General features: G+C 48.9%; 1 protein-coding gene across 2 annotated transcripts in view; it reads right to left on the bottom strand.

Annotated features, from left to right (window-relative positions):
- Nucleotides 1–13,413, bottom strand: part of LOC122923565 (zinc finger protein OZF-like) — an 81,555-nt gene extending 68,142 nt beyond the window's left edge. For both annotated transcript variants that reach the window (XM_044274411.1, XM_044274410.1), the window contains exon 1: nt 13,355–13,413. In XM_044274411.1, coding sequence (XP_044130346.1) covers nt 13,355–13,385 — 31 coding nt within the window. In that variant the 5' untranslated portion in view covers nt 13,386–13,413. The remainder of the gene's footprint in view (nt 1–13,354) is intronic.
- Nucleotides 13,414–15,495: the final 2,082 nt, after the last annotated feature.

Below are 15,495 nucleotides of genomic sequence, written 5' to 3'. Positions count from 1 at the left end.
TGCCACAGCCACACGTCCTAGTGTACCAACTACCTCAGGTCCCAGTAGCCGCCATAATTTACAGCGATATTTGGTGGGGCCCAATGCCGTTCTAAGGATGGTAAGGCCTGAGCAGGTACAGGCATTAGTCAATTGGGTGGCCGACAGTGGATCCAGCACGTTCACATTATCTCCCACCCAGTCTTCTGCAGAAAGCGCACAGATGGCGCCTGAAAACCAAGCCCATCAGTCTGTCACATCACCCCCATGCATACCAGGGAAACTGTCTGAGCCTCAAGTCATGCAGCAGTCTCTTATGCTGTTTGAAGACTCCGCTGGCAGGGTTTCCCAAGGGCATCCACCCAGCCCTTCCCCAGCGGTGGAAGACATAGACTGCACTGACGCACAACCACTTATGTTTCCTGATGATGAGGACATGGGAATACCACCTCAGCACGTCTCTGATGATGACGAAACACAGGTGCCAACTGCTGCAGACCAGGCACCTGCATGCAAAGCATGAACTGCAGTGGAGTAAACACCTTAAAACCAAGGAAGTCACTCAGGCTCCCCCTGCTACCTCTTCTGCTGCTGCCGCCTCGGCCTCTTCTGCTGCTGCCGCCTCGGCCTCTTCTGCTGCTGCCGCCTCGGCCTCTTCTGCTGCTGCCGCCTCGGCCTCTTCTGCTGCTGCCGCCTCGGCCTCTTCCTCCGCCTCTGGAGGAACGTTGGCACCTGCCACCCAGCAAACAGGGGATGTACCACCAACACCACCACCACCTCCGTCACCAAGCGTCTCAACCATGTCACACGGCAGCGTTCAGCTCTACATCTCACAAACATTTGAGAGAAAGCGTAAATTCCCACCTAGCCACCCTCGATCCCTGGCCCTGAATGCCAGCATTTCTAAACTACTGGCCTATGAAATGCTGTCATTTAGGCTGGTGGACACAGACAGCTTCAAACAGCTCATGTCGCTTGCTGTCCCACAGTATGTTGTTCCCAGCCGCCACTACTTCTCCAAGAGAGCCGTGCCTTCCCTGCACAACCAAGCATCCGATAAAATCAAGTGTGCACTGCGCAACGCCATCTGTGGAAAGGTCCACCTAACCACAGATACGTGGACCAGTAAGCACGGTCAGGGACGCTATATCTCCCTAACTGCACACTGGGTAAATGTAGTGGCGGCTGGGCCCCAGGCGGAGAGCTGTTTGGCGCACGTCCTTCCGCCGCCAAGGATCGCAGGGCAACATTCTTTGCCTCCTGTTGCCACCTCCTCCTCCTCGGCTTCCTCCTCCTCTTCTTCCACCTGCTCATCCAGTCAGCCACACACCTTCACCACCAACTTCAGCACAGCCCGGGGTAAACGTCAGCAGGCCATTCTGAAACTCATATGTTTGGGGGACAGGCCCCACACCGCACAGGAGTTGTGGCGGGGTATAGAACAACAGACCGACGAGTGGTTGCTGCCGGTGAGCCTCAAGCCCGGCCTGGTGGTGTGTGATAATGGGCGAAATCTCGTTGCAGCTCTGGAACTAGCCGGTTTGACGCACATCCCTTGCCTGGCGCATGTGCTGAATTTGGTGGTGCAGAAGTTCATACACAACTACCCCGACATGTCAGAGCTGCTGCATAAAGTGCGGGCCGTCTGTTCGCGCTTCCGGCGTTCACATCCTGCCGCTGCTCGCCTGTCTGCGCTACAGCGTAACTTCGGCCTTCCCGCTCACCGCCTCATATGCGACGTGCCCACCAGGTGGAACTCCACCTTGCACATGCTGGACAGACTGTGCGAGCAGCAGCAGGCCATAGTGGAGTTTCAGCTGCAGCGCGCACGGGTCAGTCGCACTGCGGAACAGCACCACTTCACCACCAATGACTGGGCCTCCATGCCAGACCTGTGTGCCCTGTTTCGAGTACTCCACCAACATGGCCAGTGGCGATGACGCCGTTATCAGCGTTACAATACCACTTCTATGTCTCCTTGAGAAAACACTTAGGGCGATGATGGAAGAGGAGGTGGCCCAGGAGGAGGAGGAGGAGGAAGAGGGGTCATTTTTAGCACTTTCAGGCCAGTCTCTTCGAAGTGACTCAGAGGGAGGTTTTTGGCAACAGCAGAGGCCAGGTACAAATGTGGCCAGCCAGGGCCCACTACTGGAGGACGAGGATGAGGAGGAGGTGGAGGAGGATGAGGATGAAGCATGGTCACAGCGGGGTGGCACCCAACGCAGCTCGGGTCCATCACTGGTGCGTGGCTGGGGGGAAAGGCAGGACGATGACGATACGCCTCCCACAGTGGACAGCTTGTCCTTACCCCTGGGCAGCCTGGCACACATGAGCGACTACATGCTGCAGTGCCTGCGCAACGACAGCAGAGTTGCCCACATTTTAACCTGTGCGGACTACTGGGTTGCCACCCTGCTGGATCCACGCTACAAAGACAATGAGCCCACCTTACTTCCTGCACTGGAGCGTGATAGGAAGATGCGCGAGTACAAGCGCACGTTGGTAGACGCGCTACTGAGAGCATTCCCAAATGTCACAGGGGAACAAGTGGAAGCCCAAGGCCAAGGCAGAGGAGGAGCAAGAGGTCGCCAAGGCAGCTGTGTCACGGCCAGCTCCTCTGAGGGCAGGGTTAGCATGGCAGAGATGTGGAAAAGTTTTGTCAACACGCCACAGCTAACTGCACCACCACCTGATACGCAACGTGTTAGCAGGAGGCAACATTTCACTAACATGGTGGAACAGTACGTGTGAACACCCCTCCACGTACTGACTGATGGTTCGGCCCCATTCAACTTCAGGGTCTCTAAATTGTCCACGTGGCCAGAGCTAGCCTTTTATGCCTTGGAGGTGCTGGCCTGCCCGGCGGCCAGCGTTTTGTCTGAACGTGTATTCAGCACGGCAGGGGGCGTCATTACAGACAAACGCAGCCGCCTGTCTACAGCCAATGTGGACAAGCTGAGGTTCATAAAAATGAACCAGGCATGGATCCCACAGGTCCTGTCCGTCCCTTGTGCAGATTAGACATTAACTACCTCCCCTTAACCATATATTATTGGACTCCAGGGCACTTCATCATTCAACCCTATTTTTATTTTCATTTTACCATTATATTGCGAGGCTACCCAAAGTTGAATGAACCTCTCCTCTGTCTGGGTGCCGGGGCCTAAATATATGCCAATGGACTGTTCTAGTGTTGGGTGACGTGAAGCCTGATTCTCTGCTATGACATGCAGACTGATTCTCTGCTGACATGAAGCCAGATCCTCTGTTACGGGACCTCTCTCCTCTGCCTGGGTGCTGGGCCTAAATATCTGACAATGGACTGTTCCAATGTTGGGTGACGTGAAGCCAGATTCTCTGCTATGGGACCTCTCTCCAATTGATATTGGTTAATTTTTATGTATTTTATTTTTATTCATTTCCCTGTCCACATTTGTTTGCAGGGGATTTACCTACATGTTGCTGCCTTTTGCAGCCCTCTAGCTCTTTACTGGGCTGTTTTACAGCCTTTTTAGTGCCGAAAAGTTTGGGTCCCCATTGACTTTAATGGGGTTCGGGACGAAGTTCGGGTCGGGTTCGGATCCCGAACATTTCCGGGAAGTTCGGCCGAACTTCTCGAACATCCAGGTGTTCGCTCAACTCTAGTCACAGACTCTGATGGGCAGGCTTTAGCTCTTCCCTAGCTGTTTTACTGGCTAGGGCAGTGCTAAATCCCGAACCCATAAAAATGCCTTTGCCCTGCATGATTTAGTGCAGAACTGCTCCGATGCTCAAGTCAGGGGGGCTGCCGGGGTGAAGATGGAGGTTTGTCCGGGTTCAGCTCTGACCCTGGACAACCCCTTTAAGTTGGATTTAGACAGCCCAATGCTTGGCTGTATTTGGTATTTGTACAATAGACTCGTTTTCTACTATTAGTAGCCATCGGGTTAATAATGGTATAGATCTTATATGGACCAATAAACCTTGGACCCAATATCCAAGAAGGTACCCTCAACTTAATGTTTCTTGTGGACAGCCACACATGAATCCACCCACTCTCAGGTCCAGACCACTCATACGTCTCTTATCAGCCGTACGTTTATACTGGTTGCTCATTTATTATGATTTTTTTTTTAAATTTCCGCCAAATAGATGACAAAGAAGAGGAAAATCTCAGCACCAGAAAATGTGCCAAACTGCGGATGGAACCAATATGCCCCCAAAAACGGCGACTTATCAGTGGACTCCTGCCTACAGTTATTTATGCCAAACTTGGCCAAAGACAAAAATGAAGACCACTCTTCCTGATTCTCTGAGACAAAACATTTCAAATAAGTCTCTAGATTCTGGTTAGTGTTGAAAGGCCGAAGAGAAGGACAATTGTACCCCCAAGCGAGTACAGAACACCTTCCAGAATCTGGAAACAAACGTAGTCTCTGTATCAGACACCACATCAGAGGGAATACCATGTAGCTTCACGATGTTATCAACAAACACTTGTGCAAAGGTTTTAGCATTAGGTAGACGTGATAATGCTATAAAGTGCGACATTTTGCTGCTGTGATTAACAACCACCAGAATCACAGTTTTTCCCTGATGAATTCGGCAAATCTGTGATAAAATCCATGGATAAACGAGTCCAAGGTCGGGACAAAATGGACAACTGAAGTAGAGATCCTGAAGGCCGAGTAGGTGTCACCTTAGCACATGCACAAGTACCACAAGCTGACACATAGCCCTCAACACATTTACGCAATCACGGCCACCAGAAGCTACGAAAAATGAGATTGACCGTGGATCTGCTCCCAGGGTGTCCTGTAAGAACTGTACAGTGATGTTCCTCGAACACCTTGTGCAGTAATTCAGAATGAAGAAACAACTTTCCCGGAGGATAGGAATCCGGTGCATCTCCCTGGGCCTCCAACACCTCTGCCTCAAGGTCGGGATAAAGGCCGGATATTACTACCCCTTCAGCCAATATCGGACCAGGATCTTCTGAATCACTTCCCCCTAGGAAAGCTACGCGGCAAAGCATCCTTAACCCCAGGGCGATAGACAACAAATTGATAAAATCTGGTAAAAAAACTACGACCATCTGGCCTGCCTTGGGTTCAGACTTTTAGCCGACTACAGGTAAGCTAGATTTTTGTGATTGGTAATTACCGCAATAGGATGAATTGCTCCTTCCAACCAATGACGCCATTCCTCAAAAGCAAACAACTCTATATTACCTACTTCATAATTTTTTTCAGCAGTTGAGAGCTTCTTAGAGAAGAAAACACATGGGTGCCATTTACTAGGTGAAGGACTCTGCGACAAGACCGCTCCTAATCCTACCTCGGATGCGTCAACTTCCACGATAAATGGCAGGTTGCACCAGTATAGGAGCAGAAGAAAAACATTCCTTTATTGCTGAAAAGGCTTGTAATGCCGCATAAGACCAGACTGAGATATCCGAACCTTTCCTAGTCATGTCCGTTAAAGGTTTAACAACAGTTGAGTAGTTAAAAACAAATTCACGGTAGTAGTTGGTAAACCCCAAAAATCGCATAAGCGCTTTCAGATTTTCGGGTCGATCCCAGTCCAACACAGCATGGACCTTTTCAGGATCCATACGAAAACCTAAAGATGAGAGTAGGTAACCCAGGAATTGCACTTCCGGAACTGCAAATACACACTTCTCCATCTTAGCATACAATTTATTATCTCTTAGGATCTGTAACACTTGTCTCACGTGTTCCTGATGCGTCTCCATATCAGGAGAATAAATTAGAATATCATCCAGATAAACTACCGCAAACCTGCCCACCAGATTATGAAAGATGTCATTGATGAAATGTTGAAAAACCGCAGGAGCATTGGTTAAACAAAAAGGCATGACCATATTCTCAAAATGACCTTCAGGGGTAATAAAGGCTGTCTTCCATTTGTCTATCTCCTTGATCCTTACCAGATTATATGCCGCCCTCAAATCCAATTTAGAGAACACCTTGGCACCAACAATCTGATCGAACAAATCCAGGATCGACGGAAGGGGATAAGGATCACGGACAGCAATGCGATTAAGCTCACGGAAGTCCAAACATAGCCTAAGAATTACGTCCTTTTTCTTAAAGAAGAACACTGCATCCACTGGGAATTTGGATGGTCTAATATGACCTTTAGCCAAACTCTCGGTGATATATTCTCGCATGGCTGCTCTTTCGGGCTCAGAAAAATTATACAACTGAGACTTGGGCAACGAAGCTCCAGGAACAAGGTTGACGGGGCAACCATACTCCCGATAAGGAGGCAACTCCTGGTCTCCACTTTCAGAGAATACATCAGAAACAAACGAAGGAGCAACTTTAGTGGTTACAACAGAAAGCGACGTGCTATAAGACAGTTGTCAATCAATGGTAGGACTGTTTGCTTAACCATTGTAAACCTAGCACCAAGGGAGCAGGCAGACCCTCCAGCACAAAACACGAAATGGATTCTTGATAAAAATCACCCACTTTTGAACGGATGTCCTGCACCATTTGTCACAAACATTTCTGTGTGAGTGGAACGGAATCAATTGCAAATACCAAAGTATTTTTGTCTAATGCACTTGTAGTCAACCCATGCATACGGACGAACTGACCATCAACTGGGTTAACCACTGCCCCACTGTCAATAAACACTTCAATTCCCACAGTTTTGGAATCTAGCGCCACCTCGGCAGACCGGAGAAATTGGGTACTACCGGCAAATGACAAAAGTAAATTCTCAGATTCCCCACCCACACCAAGAGTGAGATCAGGATTAAATATTTAATTTTTCTTTTTCACCTTGACGCCGAACATAAGGACATACGTTAACAAAATATCCCCTTTTTCCACAGAAAAAGCAGAGTCTCTTCTTAAGCCTAAAGTTCTTATCACCAGCTCCTTCCAGCTGCATTGGTTCATCACCAGACAAACTCAAGTGTCTCTCTACCCAAAGTGTCGGAAGAGGGCACCACCTTATATGATAGTACGTCCTGAGAGTGAGGATCCTTAGATCTCTCCCTCAGGCGTTTATCAATACGTACAGCAAGGGACATGGCCGCCTACAATGACTCAGGATATTCGTGAAACGCCAACGCGTCCTTCAGGCTCTCGGATAACCATTGACAGAATTGACTACAGGGAGCTGGATCGTTCCACTCCGTATCCGTAGCCCATCTCGTAAATTCAGAGCAATAGGTCTGCGAGGAACGCTCTCCATGCTGTAAGCCACGCAATTTAGATTCGGCCAGGGAGATCCGATCTGTCATTGTAGATAAGGGATAAGCTCTGAAAAATTCATCTACCGACTGGAGGAACTGTGATCCGGTCGGCAACGAAAAAGCCCAAGGCTGAGCGACACCTTTAACCACTTCAGCCCCGCTAGGTGAAACCCCCTTAATGACCAGAGCACTTTTTACACTTCTGCACTGCACTCCTTTCACCGTTTATCGCTCGGTCATGCAACTTACCACCCAAATGAATTTTACCTCCTTTTCTTCTCACTAATAGAGCTTTCATTTGGTGGTATTTCATTGCTGCTGACATTTTTACTTTTTTGTTATTAATCAAAATGTAACGATTTTTTTGCAAAAAAATGACATTTTTCACTTTCAGCTGTAAAATTTTGCAAAAAAAAACGACATCCATATATAAATTTTTCGCCAAATTTATTGTTCTACATGTCTTTGATAAAAAAAAAAATGTTTGGGCAAAAAAAAAAAAATGGTTTGGGTAAAAGTTATAGCATTTACAAACTATGGTACAAAAATGTGAATTTCCGCTTTTTGAAGCAGCTCTGACTTTCTGAGCACCTGTCATGTTTCCTGAGGTTCTACAATGCCCAGACAGTAGAAACACCCCACAAATGACCCCATTTCGGAAAGTAGACACCCTAAGGTATTCGCTGATGGGCATAGTGAGTTCATAGAACTTTTTATTTTTTGTCACAAGTTAGCGGAAAATGATGATGATTTTATTTATTTATTTTTTTCTTACAAAGTCTCATATTCCACTAACTTGCGACAAAAAATAAAAAATTCTAGGAACTCACCATGCCCCTCACGGAATACCTTGGGGTGTCTTCTTTCCAAAATGGGGTCACTTGTGGGGTAGTTATACTGCCCTGGCAATTTAGGGGCCCAAATGTGTGAGAAGAACTTTGCAATCAAAATGTGTAAAAAATGACCGGTGAAATCCGAAAGGTGCACTTTGGAATATGTCCCCCTTTGCCCACCTTGGCTGCAAAAAGGTGTCACACATCTGGTATCGCCGTACTCAGGAGAAGTTGGGCAATGTGTTTTGGGGTGTCATTTTACATATACCCATGCTGGGTGAGAAAAATATCTTGGTCAAATGCCAACTTTGTATAAAAAAAATGGGAAAAGTTGTCTTTTGCCAAGATATTTCTCTCACCCAGCATGGGTATATGTAAAATGACACCCCAAAACACATTCCCCAACTTCTCCTGAGTACGGAGATACCACACGTGTGACACTTTTTTGCTGCCAAGGTGGGCAAAGGGGCACATATTCCAAAGTGCACCTTTCGGATTTTGCAGGGCATTTTTTACACATTTTGATTGCAAAGTTCTTCTCACACATTTGGGCCCCTAAATTGCCAGGGCAGTATAACTACGCCACAAGTGACCCCATTTTGGAAAGAAGACACCCCAAGGTATTCCGTGAGGGGCATGGCGAGTTCCTAGAATTTTTTATTTTTTGTCGCAAGTTAGTGGAATATGAGACTTTGTAAGAAAAAAAGAAAAAAAAAGAAAAATCATCATTTTCCGCTAACTTGTGACAAAAAATAAAAAAAATTCTAGGAACTCGCCGTGCCCCTCACGGAATACCTTGGGGTGTCTTCTTTCCAAAATGGGGTCACTTGTGGGGTAGTTATACTGCCCTGGAATTTTAGGGGCCCAAATGTGTGAGAAGAACTTTGCAATCAAAATGTGTAAAAAATGCCCTGTGAAATCCGAAAGGTGCACTTTGGAATGTGTGCCCCTTTGCCCACCTTGGCTGCAAAAAAGTGTCACACATGTGGTATCGCCGTACTCAGGAGAAGTTGGGCAATGTGTTTTGGGGGGTCATTTTACATATACCCATGCTGGGTGAGAGAAATATCTTGGCAAAAGATAACTTTTCCCATTTTTTTTATACAAAGTTGGCATTTGACCAAGATATTTTTCTCACCCAGCATGGGTATATGTAAAATGACACCCCAAAACACATTCCCCAACTTCTCCTGAGTACGGCGATACCACATGTGTGACACTTTTTTGCAGCCTAGATGCGCAAAGGGGCCCAAATTCCTTTTAGGAGGGCATTTTTAGACATTTGGATCCCAGACTTCTTCTCACACTTTCGGGCCCCTAAAATGCCAGGGCAGTATAAATACCCCACATGTGACCCCACTTTGGAAAGAAGACACCCCAAGGTATCCAATGAGGGGCCTGGCGAGTTCCTAGAATTTTTTTTTTTTTGCATAAGTTAGCGGATATAGATTTTTTTTTGTTTTTTTCTCACAAAGTCTCACTTTCCGCTAACTTAGGACAAAAATTTAAATCTTTCATGGACTCAATATGCCCCTCACGGAATACCTTGGGGGGTCTTCTTTCCAAAATGGGGTCACATGTTGGGTATTTATACTGCCCTGGCTTTTTAGGGGCCCTAAAGCGTGAGAAGAAGTCTGGAATATAAATGTCTAAAAATGTTTACGCATTTGGATTCCGTGAGGGGTACGGCGAGTTCATGGGAGATTTTATTTTTTGACACAAGTTAGTGGAATATGAGACTTAGTAAGAAAAAACAAAAACAAACAAAAAATTTCCGCTAACTTGTGCCAAAAAAAAATGTCTAAATGGAGCCTTACCAGGGGGGGGTGGGGTGATCAATGACAGGGGGGTGATCACCCATATAGACTCCCTGATCACCCCCCTGTCACTGATCACCCCCCCTGTAAGGCTCCATTCAGACAGCCGCATGATTTTTTACGGATCCATGGATCGGATCCACAGAACGCATGCGGACGTCTGAATGGAGCCTTACAGGGGGGTTATCAATGACAGGGGGTGATCAGGGTAATCAGGGTGATCACCCCCCTGTCACTGATCACCCCCCCTGTAAGGCTCCATTCAGACATCCGCATGATTTTTACGGATCCATGGATACATGGATCGGATCGACAGAACGCATGCGGACGTCTGAATGGAGCCTTACAGGGGGGTTATCAATGACAGGGGGGTGATCAGGGAGTGTATATGGGTGATCACCCCTCTGTCATTGATCACCCCTTGTAAGGCTCCATTCAGACGTCCGCATGTGTTTTGCGGATCCGATCCATGGATCCGTAAAAATCATGCGGACGTCTGAATGGAGCCTTACAGGGGGGTAATCAATGACAGGGGGGTGATCAATGACAGGGGGGTGATCAGGGAGTGTATATGGGTGATCACCCGCCTGTCATTGATCACCCCCCTGTAAGGCTCCATTCAGACGTCCGTATGCTTTTTGCGGATCCGATCCATGTATCCGTGGATCCGTAAAAATCATACGGACGTCTGAACGGAGCCTGACAGGGCGGTGATCAATGACAGGGGGGTGATCAGGGAGTTTATATGGGGTGATCATGGGTTTATAAGGGGTTAATAAGTGACGGGGGTGTAGTGTAGTGTGGTGTTTGGTGCTACTGTACTGACCTACCTGAGTCCTCTGGTGGTCGATCCTAACAAAAGGGACACCAGAGGACCAGGTAGGAGGTATATTAGACGCTATTATGAAAACAGCGTCTAATATACCTGTTAGGGGTTAAAAAATTCGGATCTCCAGCCTGCCAGCGAGCGATCACCGCTGGCAGGCTGGAGATCCACTCGCTTACCTTCCGTTCCTGTGAGCGCGCGTTCACAGGAAATCTCGGCTCTCGCGGGAGGACGCGTATATGCGTCCACCCAGAAGAGCAGGACCGCCGGCAGGACGCAATCCTGCGTACGGCGGTCCTAAGGTGGTTAAGTAACAAAATGATTATACCCACTCTTTGACTCTCATCCCCAGAAGAAATAGGACATAGTCTAAAATATAATTTGCACGATTTCCTGAAACGAATAAAGTTGTCACTTCCCCCGGAAAATCTATCCTGGAGAGCGACCTTAGGTTCAGGACAGGCCCGATTCCCACTGCTGGAACCAGCCGCCTGTGGTCTCTGGATCTGTGAGATGGTCGTGCGGAGGTTAGCTACCTCCAAAGACAGCTCCTGCAATTGTCCAACCAGTGCAGACACTGACACAAAATGGCAGCTTTTCGGCGGTTGATAATGTCACAGTGTAAGGGGAGGGGAGGAACACCAGAAGGAAAAGGACCAGGAACTAGGCATCAAGGCTAGGGAAAGGGAAACGGTAACCACCTAAGAAACTCTAACCCTAGCCTTGACTCCTGTCAGTATGAATAGACCCTGAAGGTAGGAATATTCATACACCGGAAACCTAGGCCCTAGTAACCCTGAATAGCCCTAGGAGTAGTGACAGGGGATAAGACTTCTGGTTACTTCCAAGATGAACGAACCAGGGTCTCCCTGAGGCCTAGTAAACCACGAGCAAATGGGAACAACAAAATACAAAAAGGAGTACACTTCTCTTCAATAAATAATGGATGAGCAGGAACCCAGATGAGGACCACACACCAGCTCTTCCAACTCTAGGCAGATAATATCAACAGCATGGTAAGAAGTGTGAGTCCAGACTAAATAGAGGAGCAGTAATGACCACAAGCTGCACCTGAGAGAAGAGGTGTGGTCATTACCAACAACACTGCAACAAGTGAAAACAGATAGGCTGTCAGATGACCTAACTGCACGCCAGTCTCTCAGATCTTCTAACCTCTGTCACGGGAGGGATCGTGACACATACATTTTGCCTCCACCACAGTGCAGCCACGCGGAGTGCCTCCACCACAGTGCAGCCACGCGGAGTGCCTCCACCACAGTGCAGCCACGCGGAGTGCCTCCACCACAGTGCAGCCACGCGGAGTGCCTCCACCACAGTGCAGCCACGCGGAGTGCCTCCACCACAGTGCAGCCACGCGGAGTGCCTCCACCACAGTGCAGCCACGCGGAGTGCCTCCACCACAGTGCAGCCACGCGGAGTGCCTCCACCACAGTGCAGCCACGCGGAGTGCCTCCACCACAGTGCAGCCACGCGGAGTGCCTCCACCACAGTGCAGCCACGCGGAGTGCCTCCACCACAGTGCAGCCACGCGGAGTGCCTCCACCACAGTGCAGCCACGCGGAGTGCCTCCACCACAGTGCAGCCACGCGGAGTGCCTCCACCACAGTGCAGCCACGCGGAGTGCCTCCACCACAGTGCAGCCACGCGGAGTGCCTCCACCACAGTGCAGCCACGCGGAGTGCCTCCACCACAGTGCAGCCACGCGGAGTGCCTCCACCACAGTGCAGCCACGCGGAGTGCCTCCACCACAGTGCAGCCACGCGGAGTGCCTCCACCACAGTGCAGCCACGCGGAGTGCCGCCACCACAGTGCAGCCACGCGGAGTGCCTCCACAACAGTGCAGCCACGCGGAGTGCCTCCACAACAGAGCCATTTTTGGTTGTCGATTTTCATTTGTACTTAAAGGGTTTCTACCACCAGAAATACCGTTATGTAGCTGACTGATATAGCGATGCGCTAATGTCAGCACTACATAACAGTGTGTTTTTTACCTTTCTCCAGCAGTTGAATAGCAGCAGTTCAATCATCCACAGCTGCAGATCGATCTCTGAATTAAGTCCTTTGGAGGAGTTAATCTGCCTAATCTCGCCCTACTGTCGCGGCCGCAACCTCTCCCTACACTGATCAGAGCAGAGTGACGGGCGGCGCTATGTGACTCCAGCTTAAATAGAGGCGGGGTCACATGGTGCTCTGGCCAATCACAGCCATGCCAATAGTAGGCATGGCTGTGACGGCCTCTTGGGGCAAGTAGTATGACGCTTTGCAGCCTTTCAAAAAGCGCCAAGAAAGCGACGAGCACCGAACACCGAACCCGGACTTTTACAAAAATGTTCGGGTTCGGTTCCGTGTCACGGACACCCCAAAATTCGGTACGAACCCGAACTATACAGTTCGGGTTCGCTCATCCCTAATTAGGACATATTACGAGTCATGTTAAATCTAGAGCTGAACGGCCACTTTAGGGAGCCCCATCTAGTAGCACATTGGCCTCCTTTAGCCTTCAGAACAATTCAGCAATTATGGTAGCACAGTTTCCACCACAAGTTAAAACCGTTCTTCAACTGGAGGTACTGACATGCTCTGAACGGTCTGTTCCACTTCCTACCAGAAATGTTGCATAGGATAAGATCTAGGGACAGTGAAGTCGAAGGAAACAAGAAAAACTTGCCGTCATATTCCCGGAACCAATCCATGGACATTCAACCCTTGTGGTCTGGAGCACTGTCCTCCTGCCGAAAAGGGAAACAGCTGCTGTGAAAGGATGACCATGGTCCACCACTATGCCTAGGTCACCCTGTCCACACATCCCTCCACGGGTATTGGAGGACCCGTCCCCACCTGACAAGAAGGGTTCATTTATGCTGCTTCTTCTCCCATTAGCTTGGTGCAGCAGGTTCTGGATCCATCTGACCAGGCCATGCTCTCCACTGCTCAGTGATCCTATATTTGCTTTCTCTTGCGTTTACACCTCCCTTAGACAGTAATGGCGCTGGTCGCCTGCTGTTACCACCGGCGGGCATGTTAGCTGGTGCACCAGCCTGTATTCGGCCAGTGATTCCTGTCCATCCCTCATTCCATGTCGATCAGATCCCTCAATTTCCCCATACTTATGTGGAGGCACGTGTAATTTCCATACAATAAAACTCAGATCGTGAAAGGGTGGGTGTCTCTGATGAAGTGGTCCTTCACTGTACAGGACTGTTAAAGGGTATTTCTGGTACTCATGTATGACCTACTCTTAGGACCGGCCGTATACATCAGATCTCCACACACCCCACCCACTGGAAGCAGAAGGCTCTGTGCACAGTGAGGAGGTCATGTCTGAATAGGAGCTGAGCGGCAGAACTACACAATGGATGGAGCCTGCTAGGGCCACCAGATCACCAAAGATCTGATACTGCTAGCCTGTCCAGAGGATAGCTCATCAGTAGCTAAGCCCTAGAAAACCACTTTAAATTCAATAAAAAAATGCCTAACCCCTAAATGACCGAGTAGCACATTGCTTGAATACCAGCGGAGACCGTGGAAATGGCTGCCCGCTTCATTAGTCCAGAACACACAATAAAACGTGCGCCTTTTATTTTACTCTTATGACTAGAGGCGTGGCTTAGCTGGAAAATGTTGTGATGTCATAATATGGGAGTGGCCTAAGATGTCCCTCCACACAGCTTCACAATTACCACACACCAGTGACGTGCCTTACCTCACCACAAGTCCTCCACACAGCTTCACAATTACCACACACCACATGACGTGCACCTTACCTCACCACAAGTCCGCCACACAGCTTCACAATTACCACACACCACGTGACGTGCAATTACCTCACCACAGTTCCCTCCACACAGCTTCACAATTACCACACACCAGGTGACGTGCACTTACCTCACCACAAGTCCTCCACACAGCTTCACAATTACCACACACCAGGTGACGTGCACTTACCTCACCACAAGTCCTCCACACAGCTTCACATTACCACACACCAGGTGACGTGCACTTACCTCACCAGAAGTCCTCCACACAGCTTCACAATTACCACACACCAGGTGACGTGCACTTACCTCACCACAAGTCCTCCACACAGCTTCACAATTACCACACACCAGGTGACGTGCACTTACCTCACCACAATCCTCCACACAGCTTCACAATTACCACACACCAGGTGACGTGCACTTACCTCACCACAGTCCTCCACACAGCTTCACAATTACCACACACCAGGTGACGTGCACTTACCTCACCAGAAGTCCTCCACACAGCTTCACAATTACCACACACCAGGTGACGTGCACTTACCTCACCACAAGTCCTCCACACAGCTTCACAATTACCACACACCAGGTGACGTGCACTTACCTCACCACAAGTCCTCCACACAGCTTCACAATTACCACACACCAGGTGACGTGCACTTACCTCACCAGAAGTCCTCCACACAGCTTCACAATTACCACACACCAGGTGACGTGCACTTACCTCACCACAAGTCCTCCACACAGCTTCACAATTACCACACACCAGGTGACGTGCACTTACCTCACCACAAGTCCTCCACACAGCTTCACAATTACCACACACCACATGACGTGCACTTACCTCACCACAAGTCCTCCACACAGCTTCACAATTACCACACACCAGGTGACGTGCACTTACCTCACCACAAGTCCTCCACACAGCTTCACAATTACCACACACCACATGACGTGCACTTACCTCACCACAAGTCCTCCACACAGCTTCACAATTACCACACACCAGGTGACGTGCACTTACCTCACCACAAGTCCTCCACACAGCTTC

The sequence above is a fragment of the Bufo gargarizans genome, unplaced genomic scaffold (assembly GCF_014858855.1).
Source record: "Bufo gargarizans isolate SCDJY-AF-19 unplaced genomic scaffold, ASM1485885v1 original_scaffold_1738_pilon, whole genome shotgun sequence".
NCBI lineage: Eukaryota > Metazoa > Chordata > Amphibia > Anura > Bufonidae > Bufo > Bufo gargarizans.
This window is presented reverse-complemented; position numbering and strand designations above follow the sequence as displayed.